Raw genomic sequence first — 26,103 nt, 5'->3', positions numbered from 1 at the left:
TTCTATACTCAAACACTGGTGGTAAATATACAGTAGGCCTAGTATTGGTGGACCTGAGGAGCCAGAAAGAGAGAACCAAGAGAACAAGGAAGGGTGGAAGATGTTTTCCTCACAAGCCAAATCCAAAACGGATTCCCTAGTTTTATACCCAATTCAAGGTATTTGTAATCTATTGGTGAGGTACACACCTCAGCCCAAAGTCTTACATGTCTAACTAAGTTCCCACCCTGTGAGATACTCCACCGGTCAGCCTGTCCTGGGTCACTCCTAATTAAAGCAGAGATCACAGGACTGAATAAAGCATGAGCTGTTCCAGCACAGGAGGCTCAGGTATCACTCTATAGGGGCCCAGCGAGACAAAAGGAGTCCCTGAGCCCCAGAACATACCCAGGGAGGAGTGATATTGAGGCAAACCCGAAATGCAACTCCTTGCATACAGTGATGCACCCCCCCGAGCCCTCCCTAATCCACACGTTAAACAGCCAGGGCAAAATGAGGAGCTCAATGCCCCTTGGACCCAATTAAGAGCTAAAGATATTGTCCCAAATGGGGACACTCAAAGAACAGTGTTCAAAGCGGTAAAACACTATGGAACACCCACTGTAATATTTTTTATTTTTTTTAATGAGCACTGACAAAGCCAAATACTGCAAATAAGAAACAACCTACAGATACAAATACTGCATGGTTTGTGTAAAACAGGGAGATTAAGTGCACTGTGGTAACATAACTAGTCTGCAAGTGGTTGCTTATTCGGCGAGTTGCTTTTTGATTTGTTCTAATGCATTGTCAGCTCATATAGTCCACATTTGATTGCGATAGTGTGCTAGATAATAGGGCTGTGCAATTAATCGGAATTTAATTGTGATTATGATTTCGGCTTCCAATGAGTCCTTGTGTTCTGAATGAAAAAATAAAGTTTAAATAAGAAAAGTATTATGGCAAATTTCACAGTTGTCTACGTGGTTTTTTTTTTTTTAACTGTTGATTTATTTAACTTTATCTACTGTTTTTTAAGTTCAATAATTGCAACATCTTTCCAGAAGTCAACGAGTAATCCTGTTAAATTATCGTGATTTCTATATTGACCGAAATAATCCTGATTGTATATTTTTTTTTTCCCATAATCGAGCAGCCCGACTAGATAATAACATGTGATCTGTTTGTGGGAGGTTAGTTGTCGTACTAAGCACACACTATGGAGACTCAGGTTTAGGAGCAGTCCGAACAGTGCAACGAATCAAAAACGTGTCCGGTTTCCTAACATCCTAACCTAAAACATGGCCAAAGACGCTCCTTTAGTCTTCGTTTTGTGTATGTCTGGGTTTGTGTACAATCAGCTTTACGTCAGAAACAGATGTTCCATTATGTGAAAAGGCCATGACCAACAGCAAGAATGTCCCTCTGTAGAAGAGGATAGGGGTTAGGGTCGGTCGGTTGGTTGGTTGGTTGGTTGGTGAGCAGTACCAACAAACACATCAAACGAGTTCAATCCAACTCGGCAGCTCCACCGAACCTATTTTAGGCTACTTATGTTGAAATGGGGTCAGCTGCACATTTGAGATCCTGATTCTAAAACCTCCCCTCTGGTTGAATCTTCTCAGATTGTCTCTGTTGGATCCAGTCCCAATCAGCTCAGCATATGGAGCCCTAACAAGTGCAGAGAGGACGCCATTCTTTCTATTGACGCAAAGGATACCAATTCCTACATGGAACCGAGTGTTAATGATGCTCACATGAACATTTGTCCTCTGAAGGCATCACTAGAATCATTTTAGAGGCAATTTAATAAACAGGTAATCTATTTTCTCTGCGCTTAGCCATAGAAGAAATGTTTATTTTGGTGCATTTGTGTATACATTTCATATGGAGTCACACTAGGGCTTGGAAGTAGACTGATGGCAGCTTCTCATTTTATTTATTTTTTTACTAAGCAGTGTTTTGGTGACTTATCATTCCAAAAGGTTAGAGTTTTTGGCAGAGCAGCGTCAAAACAAATTACAGCCTGGTTCCTGTAACTTGTCTGCATTCTTTGTCATAACCCATGACATTCACGGCATCAAAAAACACACACACACACACACATTTGGATTACATTCTCACTCCTAATGAACGATAACACTCGACTTGGACGAGAACCTTACTCTCAGGCATCTCAGTGCACCTGAGTTTACGTGTCCTTATTCTCACCTTCCCCCCACTAACCAAACTAAATAAGCCAAACAATTGAGCATTGTATTAAATCACTCTGAATGTGCCTAGTGGGCCCTCACTTCTATGTTGACAAAAACCGCAAGTTGTGGATGACAACATCAACCAGCACATTCAATGGCCCGTATCGAAACTGCAGCCAAAAGCAGTGGTGGAATGTAACTAAGTACATTTACTCAAGTACTGTACTTAAGAGATATTTTGCTGACATAAATCTAGATCGTGATTTTTTTGGCAACGATTTCTAAAATCGATTCTTTTCCCTAGAATCGGCTTCTCTTTTTTTATATTTGTACCGCTGACTTACTTATCAGTATCAAAATACAATAAATTACCAACCACTTTTTGGGGGTTGGTAATCAGTGGTGGTAAAGAGGGAGGGACAAGGCACTGCTCTCTCTCTTCCCCACCCAGATTTGATCCTGTTGGTCTGGGGACTGAACCAACGACCTCCCGGTCACAAGCTCGCTTCTCTAAAATTTAGGCCACCACTGCCCCTTGGAAATAAATGTCAGACTGACTGACATGTGCACTCTTCTTAGAAAACAATTTCATTTTTAGAAAGGTCTCATGATAAATTGTCTCTAGGAGTGTATTATTCAACTTTTGTCCTTGTTAAAAGAAGGAAAAGAATACTGTTGAATCCCAAGAAATGAAAATCGCAATGCAAATCCAATCGGCACCCATGTATCATGAAAGAATCGAATCGGGACAAAAGCATATCCCTAGCACTAGCGCCGTGGCAGAGTGTGTAGATGAAGGGTGTGTGGCTTATATAAAAAAATAAAATAAATAATGTAACAGCCACATCGCATGAAGTCAAGAGCTGGACACAGACAAATTGTCCCGATCCAGACCGTTTGATGCTGTAAAAGAACTCTCCCGTTCTTGTCACCTCGTATCCATTTAGTTACCGCTGGACTGAAAGCTAAGCTGACATTGACGCTCGCTCTGCTTACACCATAAGTGGCAGGAAGCTGGACTATCTCGCTGCTATCAGGGGACAAAAAAGTGAAGCCCTTTGAATGCGTCGTCATCGCGCAGCAAGTTTATCTACCCATGTTGCATCACTACTCGGTGTTCACATGTACAGCTCTCACTGCCAAGAAAGGGCCTCTCCTTTGAGAAACAGCGCAAACCGCTGAGAGTAATGCCGGTTTCTCCCACGGACTGAATCACAAAGCTTTAGATAGAGACCAGCTCTCTCAAACAGCTGACAGACTTGCACAGTGGGTTTCGGTGGCAGATAGCCAATCTTGCCTCCCTCATTCTGTTAGATGAGTCAAGCTATGAGTTGCTTCTAAAATTTTGGGGTAGAAAGAACTCACTCTTATCTCTTTTTTTAATGGGAGAGACATCAAATTCCCTTCCAGAAGACATGTATACAATTTCCAAATGGTTCGAAACACTTTGTACCATCACCATAAATGCTTAGCGCCATTAGAGAACTACTCATTTAATCCATTATTGGGATCACCGAAAAATTAATCTGAAACTATTTTGGGTACGTAATTGATTCATCATTTCAGTGATTTCTCAAGCGCCAAATGCCAAATATTTGCTGGGTTGAGGCTTTCCAATGTGTGGATTTTATGCTTTTCGTTGTCATATATATCTGGTAGGAAATGAAATATATTCGGGGTTAGGACTGTTGGTAGGATTATATAACAAGCAATATGAACACCTCATATTTGGCTGTGGGACAATGTAATGTGCATGTTTCACCATTTTCTGACATTTCCAAGCCAAAGCAATTAGAGAAAAATAACAGGCAGATTAGTCGATAATGAAAATAATTTTTGGTTGCAGCCCTTTGAAACTGTACCGTCAGTTTAATAAAAAGATTAAAACTTTCTGATTTTCTCCTCACAATAGAAAGAAGTGGCACGAACAGTGGCATGTACCTTACGATGCCAAACGGATAACTCAGATCGTGTTATATAAGTCACAAACATCACCACCACCACTACCACCCCATTAACAAAACAAATAAAGTAATGACTCAACAAATATGCCTAATAAGAGCATCCAAATGTGGTTGCTGTCCAAAAAGCGGGATGTTTCAGTCAAATTGGCGAGCTGCTGTGGCGAATACACAATCCATCACAGAGCTGTCTTTGTAAAGTCTGCATGTGGAAGGTAATCTGGCCACTGACGTTTATCTGATCAGGGATGGGAAGACCAGATTGGAAAATCTCTTGCTCTGTAGTTGTGCTAAGAAGTAGGCCTAAACTCCCATAAAAGCTAGGATATCATTACCATATAAGAGAATCTGGGGCACATGATCACACTTTACAAAAATTCTGAGTGTTATAAACTGTGAGTCACTGTGAGTTTATATCTTCGGGGCAGTCAACCTGTCTGATGGCTAGAAGTGCCGAACATAGGAGCAGCTGTCTTTATTTAACCTTACGTTTCGATTGTAACTGCGTTGTTGGGACACATTTTTACAAACTTGCCATGTCACGAAACTCAACCGCAAACGAATACAACTTGTTATTAATGCCAGCCTGCATTAGTGACGACGGTACTACACAAGTGGTCCGTGTAACAATCTAAGAAGGATGTGACGATTGATGTGCTGGCTCGGTGGTTCCCAAAGTGGGGTCCGGGGACCCCGAAGTAACACGATGACAGAATGTATTACTATTATGGTTATGGGTTCCATATGGACTTGCTAGCTGAAAATGACAATGAGGTTTATTTGTTGTTGTACTGTGCTGTTTACGGGGACATAAGGAATGTACTTTTTTTTTTTTTTACTAAAATGACCTCTATGTATGATGAGTTCTTCTGGATGGATGATTAGGAAACATGGGAGTTGTGCTTTAAGAGAAAGGAACCTATTTTTGTAGCGGATTTTATTGCCAAGCTTGGACGAGAAGACGGGATACTTTAGGAACGAGCTTTGAAATAACCTAGCATTTTGTGAAATGTAATAAAATGTTTAATTAAAACACTGCAACTGAAATGTTTGCGTCTTATAAGCAAATGAGGGCTGGGCACTTCGTATGCATGACACGGAAATAAAAATAAAATCTAATCAATCATACACTTTCTGTAATAAAACATCTAACAAAAGTCCTATCAGATGGGGGGGTCCGTGGTCTTATTTGTGACAATTCAGGGGTCCCTTGACGTGAAAAAGTTTGGGAACCACTGCGCTAGCTGATAGCTAGTTCATCGTTTCAGTCGGAGTTTGATTCGTTATTTTTGCTGAGTAACGTTCACCTCTCAAAGTTAACCAGGTAAGTGTAGCTACTCAACTACCTAACCTTAGCTAGCTAAATAACCTCTTAGCTCATTCGGTAGCGCAGAGGCAGACCTTTTCCATCACACGTGAAGGATGGTAAACACCCTCACAGCTTACATTTTGCTCATTATGTTTTTTTTCCCCTTCTACTCAGGTTAGCAAAGCGAGCTCAAAGCCATGTCACTGGGTCTACGGGGAGCTAAGAGCCGTGGAGCTAACATAGCTGCGTGAGCCGCATCCGAAAAAAAACACAAGCTAGTGCTGCTGCTGCTGCTTAGCTCGGCGAGCTAACAAGCATTACCCGGGAAGGCTAATACAAATATATACATTTTTCGAACCTACCTGTGATCACCGCTGCGACCCAGAAGAAGCACCGTGAACGCCGTCACCTGTGTATCCCGAACCGTGCAAGTGCCGAAATAATTCAAATTCCACAGAAAGAGTCGGGAGAGACGCTCGCAGTCCAATCGCTTCAGCCACTGCCGCTGAATGGCTGCTACACGGAGACTCAACCAAACTTCCTCCTTAGCAACGGACCGCCTCCGCGCGACCTCATTGGCCGGCGCGCGCAGATTAGAGATGATCGATAGTCGGCGGTGCAACCTGTATCGAACAGGACTTTTACTGCATTTTTTGGGGAGCCCAGTAGACTTATTACTGCAAGGGAGACGTTAGCTCAGCTGCTAGGTTGGGCAAAGACCTCAAATGAAATGAGTCCAGTTAGCGTAGGCCTACTAACTGTAGCCTGCTGAGTCTAGGCAGCAGCTAAACCACTATTTGATGCTCCATTTAAAACAACTTATCAAGGTGCTTCCTAACAGGTTGTCCATTTTTTGGAAAGTGGGAACAATGTCACTTAAAAGATATCTGGAAGTTATCCTCTGGGGTCCTAGCTCCATGCACGTTTCAAAGTACATAGATCACGTAATACCATGCAACCGGTGTGGACTGAGTCATCACCACAAGAGTTAGGGTTAGAACCAGCGGTTAGAACAAGTGTTCACACGTATCTTCAGATCAGTTGTTGAAGAAGTATTCAGATAAATACCACAGTGTAGGCTACAAACGTTCAAATCCTGCAGTAAAATTGCAACAGAACAGTACATAAAGATGAGTATTATCAGCTAAATGTTGCATACTTAAAGTATCAAAAGTAAAAGTAGGCTAGGCTACTCATGATGAAAAATGCCCCCCCCCCCCTATGAGTGTTAATGTGTAAGTAGCATGCTACTTTTTAAAGATTATTTTTGGGCTTTTCCGCCTTTAATGGATAGGACAGCTAGGTGAGAAAGGGGAGAGAGAGAGAGAGAGAGAGAGAGAGAGAGAGGGTAGGGGGGAGACGAGACATGTAGGAAATCATCACAGGTTGGACTCGAACCACGGACCTCTGCGTCGAGGCATAAGCCTCAGTATATGTGCGCCTGCTCTACCCACTGACCCTGATGCTTTTGTATTTGGTTGAGGTGGAGCTAATTTTAAAGGTCCCGTGACATGGTGCTCTTTGAATGCTTTTATATAGGCCTTAGTGGTCCTGTATCTGAAGTCTCTTTTATATAGGCCTTAGTGGTCCCCTAATACTGTATCTGAAGTCTCTTTTATATAGGCCTTAGTGGTCCTGTATCTGAAGTCTCTTTTATATAGGCCTTAGTGGTCCCCTAATACTGTATCTGAAGTCTCTTTTATATAGGCCTTAGTGGTCCCCTAATACTGTATCTGAAGTCTCTTTTATATAGACCTTAGTGGTCCCCTAATACTGTATCTGAAGTCTCTTTTATATAGACCTTAGTGGTCCCCTAATACTGTATCTGAAGTCTCTTTTATATAGACCTTAGTGGTCCCCTAATACTGTATCTGAAGTCTCTTTTATATAGACCTTAGTGGTCCCCTAATACTGTATCTGAAGTCTCTTTCCTGAAATTCAGCCTTGGTGCAGAATTACAGCCACTAGAGCCAGTCCCACAATGAGCTTTCCTTAGGATGTGCCATTTCTGTGTATGTAGCTATTGAGGAGAGAGGGAGGGGGGGTGGCAAGGTGGAGGGAGGGGGTGTGGCCTTGACCAACTGCCACGTTGCATGATGTCTTTCTCTTTCTCGTGGGCGGGCCAAATTCTCTGGGCGGGCAAAGCAGAGAAAGGGGAGGTAACCCTTTCCCCTTATGACATCATAAAGGGAAGATTCCAGATCGGCCCATCTGAGCTTTCATTTTCTCAAAGGCAGAGCAGGATACCCAGGGCTCGGTTTACACCTATCACCATTTCTAGCCACTGGGGGACCATAGGCAGGCTGGGGGAACACATATTAATGTTAAAAGAACCCTCATAAAGTGAAATGTTCATGCCATGGGACCTTTAATGACATACTGTATGGTAGTTTTAATCTATACTGCATCAACTCTTATGCTTAAATTGATATGAAGTCGATCTTTGCGCGTAAAAATCGAAATGCACAGAGTAAACTCGTAACTAAACGCTGTCTTTTCTCCAGCTCCTGCCATGTCTGCCTCCACAGCTTCCTCCCCTGATGACGAAAGCTCGGCCCCTTCAAAGGGCCAGAGGTTTATCAGCATTAACTCGCATTCCTCGCATAGCTGAGAAGCCTCCTAAGCTGCAGGGTGACGTGCTTCGTGGCCTCGAAGGTTACAAAACCGACAAAGAAAAAGACAAACTAACAAAGTTGCCAAGCCTGTTATGCTAATGGTTCTCATGCCAGTGTATTTCTTTGGAGGCGTGAATATCTCTCTCATACACACACACAAACACACACACACACACACACACACACACACACACACACACACACACACACACACACACACACACACAGTTGTGTCTCTATCTTCTTTTCACTGTCACTCTCTTTTTATTCTTTATTATCTTGAATCCATTCTTCTTTACTTTATGACTCTTTCTTTCCACAAAGCCTTCACACATCAACCTGTCAGTCATGAAATGTTGTTGGAGCGCCTCTTACATATCTGTGAGGATATTCTGCCCCCTTGTGGTCACTTTATGTAAATCCAGCTACACGACCGCTTAATCACTTTTTTCTTCTTTTCTTTATTTTTAACCCTACCTACACCGAATGGGTCACTTTATCATGTGTTGTTCATCGGGAAATCTGTTTTCATGGTGTTTGAACTGCAGAGGAGTACTCAGATCTTTCACTTTAGTACCAAGTGTAGACATACTCTTAGAAGTTAGAAGTCAAAGCCCTGCATTCAAACTTTTACTTGAGTAGAAGAACAAAAAGTTTGCAACAAAATAACCCCAAATTACTCATTATGCAGAATGACTCATTTCTGAATAATACACATTATATAATTTGTGATGCATTAATGCATCACTTTAAAGGTCCCATGACATGATGCTTTTTAGATGCTTTTATATAGACCTTAGTGGTCCCCTAATACTGTATCTGAAGTCTCTTTTATATAGACCTTAGTGGTCCCCTAATACTGTATCTGAAGTTTCTTTTATATAGGCCTTAGTGGTCCCCTAATACTGTATCTGAAGTCTCTTTTATATAGACCTTAGTGGTCTCCTAATACTGTATCTGAAGTCTCTTTTATATAGACCTTAGTGGTCCCCTAATACTGTATCTGAAGTCTCTTTCCCGAAATTCAGCCTTGGTGCAGAATTACAGCCACTAGAGCCAGTCCTACAATGAGCTTTCCTTAGGATGCACCATTTCTGTGTCTGTAGCTATTGAGGAGAGAGGGAGGGGGCAAGGTGGAGAGTGGGGGTGTGGCCTTGACCAACTGCCACTTTGCTTGTTTGAAAGCCATGATGTCTCTCTCTCATGACCTCATAAGGAGAAGATTCCTGATTGGCCCATCTGAGCTTTCATTTTCTCAAAGGCAGAGCAGGATACCCAGGACTTGGTTTACACCTATCACCATTTCTAGCCACTGGGGGACCATAGGCAGGCTGGGCAGGCTCATATTAATGTTAAAAAAACTCATAAAGTGACATTTTCATGCCATGGGACCTTTAATGCTGCAGATGGTAAAGGTGGAGCTCATTTTTTACTACTTTACACACTGCTGGGTAGCTTAAACCTATAATAATAATATATCAGAATGTATTTGTTGATTGGATTTTGTATTAATAAGCTAAATTTGCAAAGTACCTAGTATCTAAAGCTGTCAAGTAAACGTAGGAGTAGAAAGTGGAGTAGAAAGTACAATATTTCCTCCTGAAATATAGTGGAGTAGAAGTATGAAATAGCATAAAATGGAAATACTCAAGTAAAGTACAAGTACCTCACACTTGTAGTATATTACAGTACTTATGTAAATGTCCTTAATTATTTTCCAACACTGGAACTCGTCAAATAAATGTCTAAATGTAGACACACGCAGTAGCGTACAGACGATGGCAGAGTCACATGTCCATCACTCTCCTGTTAGTTTTATTGAGCGGCGATGACACAACAGCACTGCCCAAATTCTGAAGATCTTATGTTGATTTCATGTCGATTTTAGAATGGTTTCTTTGTTACACGTTTGTATTGGGAAGACAGATGCCCAAGACAGATTTCCCCTCGGGGACAATAAAGTGTTTTCTATTCTATGATATTCCAACTTATTGTGCAAATAACTAGAACAACAATTCCTTTGTTACCACATTTTATTTTTCAAACAACATATAGAGTACTTGACACAAAAACCAAGCCATTATCTGCTTCAAATATTTACATGAAACTTTGTAGAGAGACAAGAAAAGAAAAAACATTCTTTGGGTCTGACCATGCAAAACAATAAATAATGTTCCTGACAGTGCTTTGCATGGTGCTTTCAAGACTGCTATTCAGCAATTCAAAGATTTGACTTGGCTATACATAAAGCTGCCCTGGTCTACACGGTCATAACAAATGCCTCAACATAAGACTAGGCAACAAGACAAGCACTTACTATGACTCAGAGTCAGGTCCACACCTCAACACATTTGCTACAGTACAGTACGCACTCGTCAGTGTTGAGGGCAAGCCACGCTACTCCGACTTTAAGCAAAGTGTTTACCAGGATATACTGTAGATACAGAAATGAAAAAGTCAGATGTGCAACAGTTTTTCAGTGAAAAGCATTAGATTACGTAGAACTGCGGCCTCCTGGAAGGATGAAGCGCTGTACAGAAAAGACCTCAGATGAAATGTTTTCAGCGATGCTCTGGTGTCCCCACGGACCAGGAGCTCCAAGTTGACATCACAAAAGTACAGTTCCTTTCACCCCCCTCAGCACGGTGACAGACTGTACAGATGATGATCCCAATGAGTCCTCCCCCCTCCCTCCCAACGTCCACTGTGGCTCAGGTGATGATTTGTGGCTCCCAGGACTGGCTGGCCACCTGGGGGCGACACTGAGTGGCGACCAGAGGGCCTGTCGGGGTCTGACTGTCCAGGCACAGGCCACTGACCATGTGCTGCAGAGCCGTGCCTTTAGGCTTCCACTTCTAAAAGAGATAAAAAAAAATAATAATAATAATAATAGGTAAAAACACATCTGTCAGGTCATTTCATAGAATCAAGATTCAAGATTAACTTTATTGTCCCACAAGGTGGGAAATATGTCTTGGGCATTTAACCCAATTCTGCAGCTGTTAAAAAAAAAAACACATACAACATACAATACAACAAGCAATGATATGACCCCGATGGTGTGTAATAACACAGCATGGTTTCATGCAGTGCATATACAGTAGTTCAACATTTCATCACCACCCACCCAGACACAAATCAAGAAAAGATGACAGTAACTACAATATTCAAGACTATTCAATAAAATAGTAACAAAATAGACAATAAGCCTGAACCAAATAAACAGATCAAGATCAAGATGTCTATATCCTGGACGGGGAGAGGATAGGTGGTTTGAAAGAGGCGTCAAGGAGGCCATATTTCTTAAAGTGGAGCGACCCTCTTTAAATAGGGGACGTGGGTTGAGACATGGTTCTGAAAACCATTGGCAGGCGCTTTACCGATCATCTGTTCATAAATAATCTGCATGGATGAGTGCTCTTTAACACCAATCATTTTCCATGCAGTACTCACAGACCACGGGAAAAAATGCAACCGTTGCCGTGGTCTGCAACAGAGGCCATCGACACGTGTGCTTATAGAACGCATACGCGTCCTTCTCTGGTTTTATTATTCCCTGATTGTAAATGCTGGGTATCAGCACGGCACGTTCGTGTTAGTTGTGAGGAACGGGCCGAGTCAGACCTGGATTACAGTAGTCAGAGGAATGACTGATTTGTTGAAAGTCACAGTGGAAAGATCATAGCAGAGCCAGCTGTAGTCCCAGCAGCCTGAAGAAAACCATTTGTTTTCACTGATACAACGTCGTGTACGCCATTTGTTACCGAGTTCAGCAGCGGTAGAACGTAACTCGGTACATCTACTCAAGTAATGACTGTACAGTAAAATACAAATGTGCAATACTTTATTTCATATTCCTTTATACGTCCATCTCACTACATTTATTTTGTTTTAGTTTCTTTACAACAAAAGATGCACTCGAATAGATGAAACTACCCGACAGTGTATCAAATAGTTCAAATAAGCACCACCTGGGCCAACAACAATAATCTAATATATAATAGTACAGCACTCACAGAGGCCATTTTTCTCTTATGTGGACTTTTACTTTTGACCTTTACTTTGAAATAATTCACGTGTAAGTTTATATAGGTATAAGAGTGTCTGTATTGTAGCTTAAACAAGATGAGATGTTCGAGGCCCATACCGATATGGATATTTGGGAGTTAAAAAAAAAGAAAGAAGAAGAATATATCAGCTGATGTGTGACCATGATACGTACCAAGTGGGACATTTGAAAAACAAATCCGCTTGTCGGTGCACTCTGGTGGACAAACTACGCGCTAGAGACACTGTTTCTGAATGACCTAGAACCAGTTTGGCATTTCTGTCCATGTTCTCCCACATTATTTATTACATTTGTTTATTTACATTATAGGGGTAGTATTAAATAAGTATTTGCTTCTTCCTATTCCTTCTTGGACAGGTTAAGTTAATATTGCTAAATATCGTTTAGCTTTTATTGCATTTTTTTATTGTTTTTTACATGTTCAAAATAAAAGCATTCACTCATTTATCAGTAATAATAAAATATACCGGCCGATATATATTGGCCTGAATTATTTATTGCTCTAACTGTATTCTGTATATTTACAGAATGTGAATATTTATGTGTGTGTGTATGTATATGTATATATACATATATATATATATATACATATGGTATTGTATTTTTTTTTTTTTTATTGTTGTACTTCCCTCTAATATCTATACATGGTCATTGTTACATCAGTTACACAGATTCATCCTATCTACAAACCACTCACAGGATACTGTCATGACAGGGATTCAGACTCCAGTTGCTTGCTTACCAACACATCATGTTAGGATTTTATATTGGAACAGGATTTTTCACTGAGTAACAAGTCGGGCCGGATTTCTTTAACTCTCCATACCGTATATCTAATATTCTTTTCAAGAGAGATTCCCCAGGGTCTCATCACTGTCTGTAAATGTGCCGGAGCAAGTTTGACAAGAAACTTGAGACTGAAGTGGGGGGAGAGAGAGAGGGGAGAGAGAGAGAGAGAGAGAGAGAGAGAGAGAGAGAGAGAGAGAGAGAGAGAGAGAGAGAGCTCCCCATAAACAGGCTGTCCATAAACCAGCAGGTAGAAGTGGTTCCTTGGTTAGCCTGCTGATTAAATAGTTAAAGCTGAACTTAAAGCAGCAGCAGAGGACGAGCGTGCCAAGTGCAGATTTCTGGAGCCATATGAAGTGTGGAGGTGAATGGGAGGTTAATCTTAAAATCCCAGAGGGAGACTGCGTCTGTGTGAAAATAAGTAAAGTACAAGTAGCTCAAACATTTGTACTTAAGTACAGTACTTGAGTAAATCTACTCAGTTAAATTCCACCTCTGGTGGTGTGCATGTTTGTGCAACAAAGACAAGTAGGAAATGAAAAATGAAGTGAAAACGTTAAAAGAATTTAGTAGCAACGATGAGTACACTCAGTTTTTTGTTGCGTGACATGAAGCGCCGTTCACGTGAGGTTCAACTGATAATGATTTGTGATCGAGTTGCAGAGTTTTCTGTGTCCCGAAATATGGCTAATTCAGTATTCTATTACATATATACTTATTGGACAGGCTTCTAAATCAACGTTTAGACCAGCATTGGGCATAATCTCTCCAGTGAAACCCTAACTAATGAAAATTCTTTCAGGATTTTATCCCAAAAATCCCAGAAACTTCCAAAACAATAACGCTGAGAATATAAAATGTTGCAGAGCTCTTCCAGACTGTTTTAATGCATCCGTGATCAGGGGAAAGCCTCGGTCATATTGATGATGGATCGGATAAACTCTACCCTTCTAACCTTAGTTTTAGTTTGATATCATACGTTTCTACATTTAAAAAAAAAATGGTGCCAGCCTCACTTGTTGCTCCAAGAGTTAATCACTTCAGTACTCTTTCATTTAGAGAGCAAAGTCAAAAACACAAGTATTATTTTTTTTTTCCTTCAGGGGATTGAACACTCAGGGCAAAGAGGCCAAATGTCTCCCACAGCAAGAAGTGGTTGCTTGTTGATGGGCAGCTTTCCAACGAACTCTCAGAGGGTTGCGACGGGGGCCTGCAGAGAGATGAGAGGATGGCCTGGCAAAGGTCCCGCGCACTCATACACATGGTTCGAGTTAATAACTCCCTCTTCGATGTCATAAATCAACTGTGCAGCCAGCGCGGGTCCACATGGGACGTGCATGTTCGACATTCGCGAAGGGGAGATCTAGGAAAGAACAGGGTGGGGTCTGAAGCTAGGGGAGCGCTTGTTCTACTGCGTCTATAAAATCAACTGCTCTTGCAACAAGGCCACTCAGATGGTCTTCTGGCAGCAGCGGCAGCAGGCGGGCTGCTCTGCATCTGTCCTGGAACCACCTTTTATCTCCAAATCTCCCAAGTCTGAGTTTCAACATGTGAGTGGCACATCAAGGACAAATGATTCCAAAATGAGATAATCGTTTGGAAAAAGTAGCCCTACTGCTGAAAATGACTGATAGGGCAAGATTAACGAAAATTCCATTGTCGTTTGTTAACCCTTAGTTAACACAATAACTTCACAGAGCACCTTGTTTATAAAAAAAAATTAAATTACACTTTTTTATGTCTTTTTGGCATTCTTTAAATGTATCGCAAAATGGCACTTAAATGTAATGTCTTTTGAAAGGCTAACGGTTTGTGTCCACTGTGGTGTTTTTTTGACAGCAGGGATCACCCAGCTTCCCAGAATTGGACATTCGGGGGCGGCCTCTAGCTCACCCAGTAAGAGCGCGCGCCCCATTGTAGGCTGAGTCCTTGGCAGCGGCCCGAGTTCGAATCCAACCTGCGGCCCTTTGCTGCATGTCACCCCCTCTCTTTCTTTCCCCGTTTCCTGTCTATCCACTGTCGCAATCGAATAAAGGGAAAAGCCCCAAAAAATTATCTTAAAAAAAAAAAAAAGAATTGGACATTTGGTGGGCTTGCCACTAACAGTTATACGTTTCAAACCGGCTTCAGCCTCCTACAACCCCCGATGGCTGCACCTGATTGGACAAACGCTTTACAATTTACATAAAGTAGCCCGGATTCAACTTTATGCAAATAAGGAGCGGGCACGCTTCTCGAAAGTCGCCGTGACACTACCAGAATGCATTGCCCGGCTGCTCGCATAGCCAATAAATGGGAAGCGGGAAAAAGAACGCTTGACAGTGGACACGTACCATAACACTATTTCTTCTTACCTGTCTGGGCTCTTTTGTGTTGCAGGTCTCCATCTTGACCTTTGACCCTGCTGTGAAGGCTGAAATGGCCAGGCAGAGGTCCTGCTGCCGGAGCAGTGGCTCTATTAGTTCCCATCTCTGCAAAATACAGAAAAACTGTTAACTGTGGTGGCTGCTATCAAGGGTCATGTGCTTTTCACAGAAACTCTTGGTTTCATTTATTCTGTACAAGCATTACATTTTAACAGCAGTGCTTTTTACTAAATGTACTGCAACAGGTTTTGTGTAAACACATGGTTTCCTAGCTACAGTATATGCAACTAACTCAGAAGGGGAACTGAGACATATAACGTTAATGGATTACAGATTTCTTCAGCTATCAATCAGAAACCTCAACTGATTTAAAAAGATGCAGTCTGAAATTGGCAAACTTGGCTGCGTTTACTTCCTGGAAAGGGAAGGACCGTTCCAAGGTTTTTCTCACATTGAACCCCATTTCCTTGTTAGCAACATACTCGTGGATCTTTTTGTATCACCTGCTGGCTTTAATCTGAGCCACGGGCTGCAAACATAACACCTAATAATACCTGTGATGTCCAGCTGAGCTCATCATGAGTAATACAACGGTAAAATCTCTACGGTGACTAATGCTGACCAACGTGACTAAACGTAAATTAAGGTTTGGCATGCAGTTCCTCATGTGATATTGATAACATGTGTTTATCATCTCTGTAACCTAGCAACAGAGAGAAATTTTTTTAGGCTACAGAGGCGGAAGACTAAAGGATTGGGGCGTTAACATGTTGATAAAAGTCATATTTTCCACAACAAAAGCCATTTATGTTACCATACTGTATGCTAATTTGTCAGATAAATAATAGTCTGGATCAGCCAGGATAACTGCCTGACGCGCCGGATGTCCCTCACCTTCTGCTCCCTCACCTTCTGCTCCCTGTGGGTCGCCGTTCTCAAACTCCGTTATCTTCGGGAAACAAGAACAACCTTCGAGCTAGCAAGCTACACGCTGAAAATGGCAAGTTTGGAACAAAATTTGGATCGTGCAATAAGGCAGGCCTGCTTGGTTCTTTCGAATGATTGTAAAGATTTATAAAGAACATGTTTAGGGCATTTCCTCTCTAACTGGGACGTTTTGGGAACGATTGGTGGGATTACTGTGGACGAAATACACACGGTGACACACTGGTAAGAGCCAATGACGTTCATTTAATATTGTATGTGGCGTTTACTTTTTCAGGATGCAAATGTTCCACCAAAACAAGTTCCTTCCTGAGACTATTTTGCAGAGCCACCGCCGCTGCGTCCGGAGCTTAGCGCCGCCCAAGACGATTGTGATTGGTTTAAAGACATGCAAACAACCCAGAGTGTTTTTTCCTCCTATCCAATAATGTACAGTATGTGTGGTGTAGCCAGACCTTACTCCACAGGGCTGTGGAGTTAGGGCTGGGAATGTGAGAGTAGATAAATAACAATACTATATACTAAATACGTGTAATTCTTCACGTCTGACATTCACACCATCACTAATGCTTGGGCCCCGTTGCGCATAGTCCCTGTGCCTTCTACAGTATATACTTACACCTGAGTCATCAGGTCAAATTCCTGCACATATTCTGGCAGTATTTCAGACTTTAAGTGTCTAACCCACAGTCACTAGCCCACTAGTGGCAGAGGACTGACCTGCGACTGCGGCCTGATGGCTCCGATGCCCCTGCACTCTGCCAGGCCGAGGGCGTCTGTCCCACGGGTCTCCAGACACAAACCGCCTTGTTTCAGCACACTGGACACCGCTTCCTGCTCGGGCACCCTGAGGGAGCCATTTACAGAGAGGAGAGACACAGGGGTCAATGAGAGGTCTTATTACGGCAGTAAATAACAGATGGGTTGAATTGACTGCTTGCTTTATTGTGTAACTGAATCACACCACTAAGTAATACGCCCTCATTGCAACACATATTTATGAAAATATACAATTGGAATTGGAGAAGCCACAGTGATTTGGAAGAACAACCCAGAGCAGATAGAGCCAGAGAGGCAGGGGCTTAGGAAACAAGCTGCTGGGATAAACATTGATACCACACTCGGAGGTTCCCATCCATAGCAAATATATTTAGATCACTGGTTCTGAACTTGGGGGTCATAACGACCCGAAGGATTTGCAGGGTCTTTACTGATTTAAGTGGGTGGGAGGAAGACATTTTGATGATTGTGTCTTTTCTTTCTCTAAACGTGGCTTTTTACTTTTGAAATGAAAGACTGAAAAAATTTGTTTGGCTGTGTTTCTTTTGATTGATTATTAGAGGCTGAACAGATTATCTGTATATTTTCAATTCACGATTGTTATTTTTTTTAATTTTTTTTTTTTAATGGTATTTGAAAGGAAACTTTGGCCCTCTTGAGCACAAAATAATAGTCACAGATCAGGCATAAAAGTTGTCCACGAATTCCAGGATAACCTGCAGGCATGCACGTATACCTCCACTCAAAAATCTAACTCGGATGTTCCACCGCACTCTTGTGCTCGCCTTAAATCTGAGTTTAAACGTGGATGTATGGACATGAGGAAGTGTGATCTGGAAACTTGAAGTTGAACTTGAACCACGGTGATAATGGACTTTATACTGAAGCAGGAGACAACTTCAGTCCAGTTCAACGTTTTTAAATAAAAAATATTTGCATATTCATAAATTCTGGATTTTTCAACATGATGAAAGAGTAGATACAATGTTAAGAATTATTAACAATTCCACTTTATTTGTGGGAAAAATAAAAAACGCATCAGACTCGCATAATTAATCTAAGTATTTATACATAGACAAAGCTTGGACAGAGAGCACCACTCAACCTGTCCAACATGAATGAATGACAGCGATTGCAGCTCAGTTTGAGTGCCGTACCTCAGCTCAGGATAGACGTTCTCCATGTACCAGCGGAAAGGTTTGCAGTTCAACTTCCGCCGCAGCGTCAGGCGGTCTGCGATGCTACAAAAAGAAAACGCAACACAAGAGAGAGACACAGTAGAGAAGAGAAAATAGAAAAGGGATATGTGGAGAATATGAGGCACAGCGAGAGAGAAAGAAAGATGATAAAAAAATGAGATCTTGATGCAGAACTCGGCTGAACCTACAGACTCAACTAATAGGGATCTTATAAATAGTGTTATGAAAATTATGAGCGTGGGTTAGAACAACTATTTTAATGATCGCCTGACTAATACATTAAAGGATGTATAGACATGGTATCCGAAGAAATACATTCAAAAGTTGAGAGAAGAGGGTGACGGTATAATGGGCTGACCTGCCAAAGGCCTTGCCCTGGGCTGACGGCCTTGCAGAGTAGTAGTACTGTTTAAACTCATCCATCCACACCTCAGCAGCCCGCCGGGTGTTCCTGCGTGGACACAGACACACAGCACCTGTTCAGACACAGTAATGACAGTGCTGCTGCCATTCCTGTAGGCAGCTCTAATGACAAGTCTCTCACACACACAGACACACACACACAACACACACACAAGCCTTCAGATGCAACAATCTTTCCCCACATCTCCAGCAGGAATGTCATCCTCCTTCAAATCTAGAAGTATTTGTGAATGAAGACAAATACTGTAGGCACATGAGACCGTTTGGTGTGTTTCAGACTAGCAGCAGTATCTTTTAGACGAGAGATTTACACAAAACAGTAAGAAACCGATATCGTGCTGAATGCTGAAAGGTGGGGGTGACTAGTTGCCTTGCCAACTGTAGTTAAATATCAGTATAGTGTTCAGTGTGACAGTGAGCCAGCTAGGGGAAAATGCAGCTCCGGTCACAACTTCAAACAGCTAAAATAGCCTATTACGTTATAGAATTTTTATTCAGTTTTGTTTCCGGATCACATTGTTTCCTTGCAGTCTGCTGCACGTTCATCCAGAAAATATTAAATATATATATATATATAATGTAAATATTAAATCTGGATCTTTGTCAGTATCCTGGACACTAAGAACAACTATTTCAAGATTGAGGAGTTATTGAGTTATTTTTATGTTACATGGTGTCTGGGTGAAGATGTCCTGCAAACTTTCCATCCATATCTACTTACTCATCTCTCGCTAAACTTGAGTCAAAAAGCCCAAAGATGTAAAACGTGCGAAGCTCTTTTACTTCACACTGAACTGTGCGGATTCATGTGACACTTAAGGCTGAGTAAAAGACTGTCTTGGCAGCTGGTTGATTGCTTTGTGGTGTAATAACGCTGTACAGCACACAGGATGTCAGGTTTCTAACAGATCAACCCACTCACTTAATGTAGGTGAGGGCATTGCCTTCTGGGAAGTCGTATGGGTGCCGTTTCCTAAACACGTGACCCACGCGGCTGCAGGGAAGAATCTCCAGGCTTCCCCCGCACATCCACACCCGGAAAGAAAGCTCTGCAACAGAACAGACAGAGGATGAGGTCAAGTATGCAGGCAGGTAGTTGTTTCTCTGTCAGTCTGTGTGATCTGCATCATCCCAATCTTGGCATGGCCATGTTCACCTGCTACATTTCTTAAGCAGCAGATGCTTATAAGCTGTATATCAGCAGAATGAAAGCTGCCGTTGCAGATAATTTAACGCTGTGCTGCCTTGCAAATTCCAAGGTCACAATTGGCATTTTGGTGAGCGGGCTGCTGGGCCTCTGCAGCATCCAGAAGCATCTGCGGTGGGCCAGAGCCAACCCCGACTCAATGCATGAAATGAAGACATTAAAATGTCCAGTTTTATGACTTGAATTTTAATTTTTCACTATTATTTGTGTGTTCATGACAGCTGTGTCATTTGAAACAGCAGTTGTTGTTTTTTTAAATAAACATGGCAGTCAATAAGAGGAATAAGCAGGGCTGTAGTCAAGTCGACCTTTGTCGAGTCCAAAGAGTGAGTCCAAGTCGAGACTGAGTCCAAATGAGAGACAGTCAAGATCGTAGAAAGAAAGAGTCTAATTAGGCCACATTATTTACTTTAAAATAAAATGGAAATGTTCCCATTCTTGCACTTTTAACTTGTCCTGAAGAATTTATAGTACAAAGTGCTCGCTGACATTGTGTCTGTGGCCAAAATGAAACTGATAGATACCTGATGATTGAGGTATATGATGCAGCCAGGTGTATACCAGGCGACCAATCACGATGCCGGTTCTAGATGGATTTTGAATTAAACTAATACCTGTTTTCTGAACGAGCACGCTTCATCAATGGTTTTGTTATGAAGGAGGAAGTTACTTTAGAACAGAAGTATATGTGCTGGACTCGGTCGAGACAAACTAGAATATTTGGCGAGTCCAATGGCCGAGTCTGAGACAAGCCTGAGTCCAAATGCCAACGAGTCCAAGACAAGTCCGGACTCCAGTACTACAGCCCTGAGAATAAGCATTCTTTTCTTCATTGGGTTTTTGTTCTAAACTAGTGATGTTTATCCAAGTGAGCGTGAGACTCTTTGTTCTTCTTTACAGAGAATAGAAAAATCATTGTTCTTCTAATTACTGAAAGTACACTAATGATTGCCACCAGGTTAAATCCATTTTCCCTCAATTGATTTTCCTTTTAAAAATCAGTGACCTGTGCGAAGTTCAGAGAAGTTAATTATAGTGATTTGATTTAATATTCCAATTCAGTATGCTTGTATTTTGTGAAGTAAGTGTATAATCATCTGTCTACTGGATGGAAGGAGGAATATTTGCTATTTTACAGTATATGTCTGAAGTTGTCCAGCAGGGCAGAGTAAAGCTTGGTTTTGTATTCATATTTAACGCGGCTGCACTAAAAATACTTAAAAAAAATGGAATTGCCTCCACACTGCTCTCACAGACCGTTCCCCAATAGGTTAATTAAAACAGCTATCAAAAAAAGAACAGAAAAGCTCAGAATACAACACACATGGAGGGAGTGTGACTTCATTCTCTGCTCAGAACCCCATTACTCCACTTTTTCTTTACATAGTAAACAGTTGTTTGGATAGGCGCCGATACCATGGGTGCTCCGGAGCTAGAGCACCCACGGAAAATACTGAGCACCCACGTGTGCCAGACTGCCAGTAGGCTACATTCATGTAAAAAATGTGTAAGTGTGGAGCGTGGAGCGTCTGTCATAGTGTGATTAGTCGCTGTCAGTCCCCTGCTCCATATCCTATCCACCAATCGCAACTTCTCATCTCCAATCCTATCTGTATGTGTGAGAAGTAGCTCTGTCCTGAGTTGAAAGATAGCGTACTTTACGGCTTAATTATCGAGTTAATAGGCGTGTGTGTTCGTGTCGGCCGCTGTGCATTTCCTAAGGTTCTGAAATGCAAACATTTTTTTGACTACTTGGTTGTTTGCTGCTGTATTAATGTTCTGAATGTCGAGTACAGAACATTTAAAGAGAATTCCTGCGGATGATGATTAATAAAAAGTCATTCTTCTGATTCAAGTAAAAGTTCAAAATCATCAGTGAGCTGACCAAAGTTCTCCCCTCCCCAGATGTCCATGTGGGTGTCATACTGGCCCAGGTGGTTGAACCAGCTCTTGTCCATGACGAAAATCCCACCAGCGATGACGGGCGTCCTGCAGAGTAGAGAGGAGAGGAGTCATTTACATCTTTTAGACTTACTGTACTGCAGTGTTGTGACCAAGTCATCTTGGCTCAAGTAAGTCTCAAGTCATTTGGTACAAGTCTCAAGCAAGTCTCGAGTTATTTTTATGGGGGCTGTTTTCTTTTGTTTTTACACCCAAGATAAAGCACTCTTACCTGTAGTATCTGGTCTTTATAAGGAGAAAAAGACAAGGTATTAGTAGCCTATCTAATAAAATGATTGGCTAGTTTGTATAACTAGTACAAAACGTATCACAATGAATTTAATCTGTTATTATAATGATTAATATTCAGTGCCACAGACAAGGACTGTGACTGACAGCCAGTCATCCAATCACGAAAATCGCTTAACAGGGAGCTTTTTGAGTTGTCCAATCGTGATTCACGGTTTGCGCTGCTGCCACTGTGCAGCATACTTCATACTTAGACAGAAACATGACAACCTTAACTTATTAGTTTATGATTAACAGCTAACATTAAAACTTACAAATACACGCAAGTCATCCGAGTCATCATGCCTCAAGTCAAGTTGAGTCTCGAGTCATTTATTTTTTGTCAAGTCACAAGTTACAAGTCATCAAGTCCACATCTCTGCTGTACTGTATCTCACTCACTCTCTTATTCAGAGAGACGTTTTTAGTGCACCCGAGTTTGGGAAGTTTTTATAAGCCTGATGATGATGAGGATTCTAATTCCGGAGAGAAGATTGTCATTCAATATAGGTTATATTATAAACCTCACCAAAATTGAGTTACAATGGTTTTTATGGGAACAACAACAGATCAAAGTAGGTTATTGAGCCTGAATATCTACATTGTCACCATAGTTACATGTATAATAAGATGGGCAAGGGTGAAACTCCACAGGCTGCAAGAGCTCCAGGCTCACTGTGTGTTAACTGCTTTGTGCTATTTTTAATTGAACATTTGTTTGGGAATCAAGACTAATATCAGCTGACAAAATAAAGGCCTGAAGGTGGTTTTGTAGAGGGTCCTTATGTCTATATTTATACTCAATTCAATTTTATTTATAGTATCAATTCATCACAAGAGTTATCTCAAGACACTTTACAGATAGAGTAGGTCCAGACCACACTCTATAATTTCCATAATAATTTCCAAATATGTTAACATTATAAATGTTGTACATAGAAACATGCACAGAGAGCAGGAAGGACACTGGGTTACAGTAATAGGGGCCAAGCAGCTGATTCTTCCTGCCATAGTCAAATCAATTTAATCTGCAAACAACAGATGTGACAAATCTTCCTACTTCACTGAAAATAAAAGACAGGCCAACAAGGAATTATATTGTTAAAAGAGGAGTAATCCTATAACTAACTTTAGTATGAGCATAATTTTAATCACTGAGCTAAGGAATATCTAGGAGGACGAATATCTGTTTTGTATTTTGCGCAAGATTGTTTTTGTACTTTGATTTATTAATGCAAATCTATAATATTTCATACCTATACAATACGTATGTGCATGATGAATTTTTCAGGTTTAGAATCAATATTATGGCAATGCTATGGAAAGAGGAATAGGGATGACGACGAGCGGAGAATTGTAGACACACCTGATCGCCTGCGTGGGGTCGCTCCTCGCCATCTTCTGCTCGATGGGAATCTGCTCCCATTTGAAGTGGAGACTCCAGTCAAATCCTGAAGAGAAAGAGAGCAAAATAGAGATGAAATGTCTTCTAAAGAAGAAGACAGATAAGAGTATCTAACTGATATTAGTGGAACTAATTTCGTACCCATTATGGCAACGAGTCCTTACAGAAATTCGTATTTAAAGTTCACTGCCGTTGAATGAAAACCTCACAAACTTTACTTACCAGATTGACTAATTCATCTGGCAATTTCTATCGTGAGTTTGGAATTTTTCAGTCAGAGATGGTGATGTCATATGTGGAGGGAGTTTGCGAAACAGGGCTTTTCCCTGACTGGTGTCAGCGGTGTGTTATCAGCCGTTACTGTACATGAGTTGTGTGTTGTGTCCTGACCTCCTCTCAAGTCAGCGGAGGCAGCCAGATAGGCGAAGTTATCCAGGCTGATGACGTCAATGATGGGGCTGACCACTCGCGTATGGTCCTGCATGGGAGGAGGAGGAGGAGGACACACAGACACATTACCATCGAGACATGATGAACATTTGGAACGTGTGCCTACCATACACTAAAAGACTCGGAAAAGACTTTGAAAAGACTCAAGTGTGAGTGAGATGGTTGTCATGATGTCAACTTTAGTCACAGACTAGATCAGGGGTCTTCAATGTTTTTTAAACCAAGGACCCCTTCACTGAAAGAGAGACAGAGCAGGGACCCCCCACTACATATATTGTATTAAACTGGGCCTACAATAACTTGTAGGGCAGCCTAAAGCCTTTATACATTGCCTTTTTAGTGCATAGAATACTAAGCTATTAAAATAATTGTTGGCATGATTTTATAAATAATGTAATATTAAACATACATGTGGCACAGTGAATCCTTTGGAATTACCTGTATCTGTGGATGGCTATCTTACCTATAGGCCAGGAAGCCTATCATCACGGTGTTTTCACAAATAGGCTGATTTATATTTGCTAATGATATGTTGGATTCATGTTAAGGCATTTTAAATTTAGAAAAAACATTCAAAAAATGAATAATTTGGAGGCCCCGCTGCAGTCACTCTGAGGACCCCCCTGCTGAATATCTCTGGACTAGAAGATTTTACTACCAAGACTTATGACTTATGACAATATCAAACACGTTTGATTTTGTCGGAAGGTCAAGATGGGAAAAAGACAGCTCGGACTGAGTTTTATGACTTCCTTATACCAAACGAGTGAGACGACAGAAGCGCGCCCCGACCCTAGCAAGACTCTCATCTGTCTGGGACAGTGGAATCTCTTGAAAAGTCGTGTGGTGTAAGGTCGGCAACTTTAACAGGTTTAAGTCAGTATTCAATAAGTCATATTATTTTTAAGATTACTTTTTGGGCATTTTAGGCCTTTATTTGACAGGACAGCTGAAGACATGAAAGGGGAGAGAGAGGGGGAATGACATGCAGCAAAGGGCCACAGGTCGGAGTCGAATAAAGTCGAGTAAACCTTAAGTCAGTATTTTAATGCATTTATATATATCACAATCCGTTACATTTCACTCACAGTGGTGATTGGGGGAGAGAATTTTAACATCAAACGGTCACATTTATCCATGATACAGTATTTCTATGTAAACCACATTGTTAAATACCTCGACAGCCTTTATTTTTCTGAATAATTAGGACGGGAACTTACAGCCCCCTACTAATAAGGTGACTTGTAGAGAAGGGATTCATGGCACAGCGTTAATTACTATCAGGGTGGATGGAACGGTGCAACAGTCTAAGAGATGTCAACCCTCTGCTATCAAAAGGAATGATGTAAGTAATCCTGTAGAAACACATTTCAATGAAATGAAGCATCGCATTTCATCTTTCTTTTAATTAGGCATGGAAGTTATGGAACCCAGCCAAAGAGGTGGTTATGTCAGAAAAAAAAGAGAGAAGCATGTTGGATTTCTATCTCAAAGGTTTATTTCCAAAAGGCGTAAGAATTAACCTCTGACACTGTGATTTAGCCCCCCTATTTAGCATTAATAAGCAGTATATAAACACTTAATAAATGCAAGCAAATGTAATGCCTGTAACTATAACCGCTCTTGTGATGCATCTATAATAATAATAATAAATTTTATCTGATCAAGGTGACAATAAATATTATGGAGCATATACAATAGGGCGTCATTAGTGCTCCTTTCTGTCCAGTATGCAAATTGTAGAGGGTCAATAGCACCTTACACATCTCCTAGAAAATTTTTAAGACAATCTTTCAAGACTTTTCATTACAATAGAGGTTAAAGCTTTTATATAGGCCTTAGTGGTCCCCTAATACTGTATCTGAAGTCTCTTTTATATAGGCCTTAGTGGTCCCCTAATACTGTATCTGAAGTCTCTTTTATATAGGCCTTAGTGGTCCCCTAATACTGTATCTGAAGTCTCTTTCCCCAAATTCAGCCTTGGTGCAGAATTACAGCCACTAGAGCCAGTCCCACAATGAGCTTTCCTTAGGATGTGCCATTTCTGTGTCTGTAGGGTGGGGGTGTGGCCTTGACCAACTACCACTTTGCTCGTTTGAAAGCCATGATGTCTCTCTCTCTCTCATGGGTGGGCCAAATTCTCGGCGGCGGGCAAAGCAGAGAAAGGGGAGGTAACCTTGCTCCT

General features: G+C 41.4%; 2 protein-coding genes across 9 annotated transcripts in view; both read right to left on the bottom strand.

The window, feature by feature from the left end:
• The window catches only part of numb (NUMB endocytic adaptor protein), a 51,190-nt gene extending 45,238 nt beyond the window's left edge, over nucleotides 1-5,952 (bottom strand). For all 7 annotated transcript variants that reach the window (XM_039785881.1, XM_039785885.1, XM_039785887.1 and 4 more), the window contains exon 1: nucleotides 5,807-5,952. The gene's annotated coding sequence lies outside the window, so the exon portion shown is untranslated. The remainder of the gene's footprint in view (nucleotides 1-5,806) is intronic.
• A 4,122-nt stretch (nucleotides 5,953-10,074) lies between these two features.
• The window catches only part of galnt16 (UDP-N-acetyl-alpha-D-galactosamine:polypeptide N-acetylgalactosaminyltransferase 16), a 54,991-nt gene continuing 38,962 nt past the window's right edge, over nucleotides 10,075-26,103 (bottom strand). For both annotated transcript variants that reach the window (XM_039786688.1, XM_039786689.1), the window contains exons 7-15: nucleotides 23,859-23,946; nucleotides 23,430-23,514; nucleotides 21,720-21,823; nucleotides 19,550-19,676; nucleotides 18,563-18,655; nucleotides 18,163-18,246; nucleotides 16,946-17,072; nucleotides 15,269-15,385; nucleotides 10,075-10,914 (exon numbers count right to left, since the gene is read on the bottom strand). In XM_039786688.1, the coding sequence (XP_039642622.1) occupies nucleotides 10,771-10,914; nucleotides 15,269-15,385; nucleotides 16,946-17,072; nucleotides 18,163-18,246; nucleotides 18,563-18,655; nucleotides 19,550-19,676; nucleotides 21,720-21,823; nucleotides 23,430-23,514; nucleotides 23,859-23,946 (969 nt within the window). In that variant the 3' untranslated portion in view covers nucleotides 10,075-10,770. The remainder of the gene's footprint in view (nucleotides 10,915-15,268; nucleotides 15,386-16,945; nucleotides 17,073-18,162; nucleotides 18,247-18,562; nucleotides 18,656-19,549; nucleotides 19,677-21,719; nucleotides 21,824-23,429; nucleotides 23,515-23,858; nucleotides 23,947-26,103) is intronic.

This window comes from Perca fluviatilis, chromosome 20 (assembly GCF_010015445.1).
Source record: "Perca fluviatilis chromosome 20, GENO_Pfluv_1.0, whole genome shotgun sequence".
Classification (NCBI taxonomy): Eukaryota; Metazoa; Chordata; class Actinopteri; order Perciformes; family Percidae; genus Perca; species Perca fluviatilis.
Note: the sequence above shows the minus strand (reverse complement) of the source record. Positions and strands in the feature narration are given on the sequence as shown.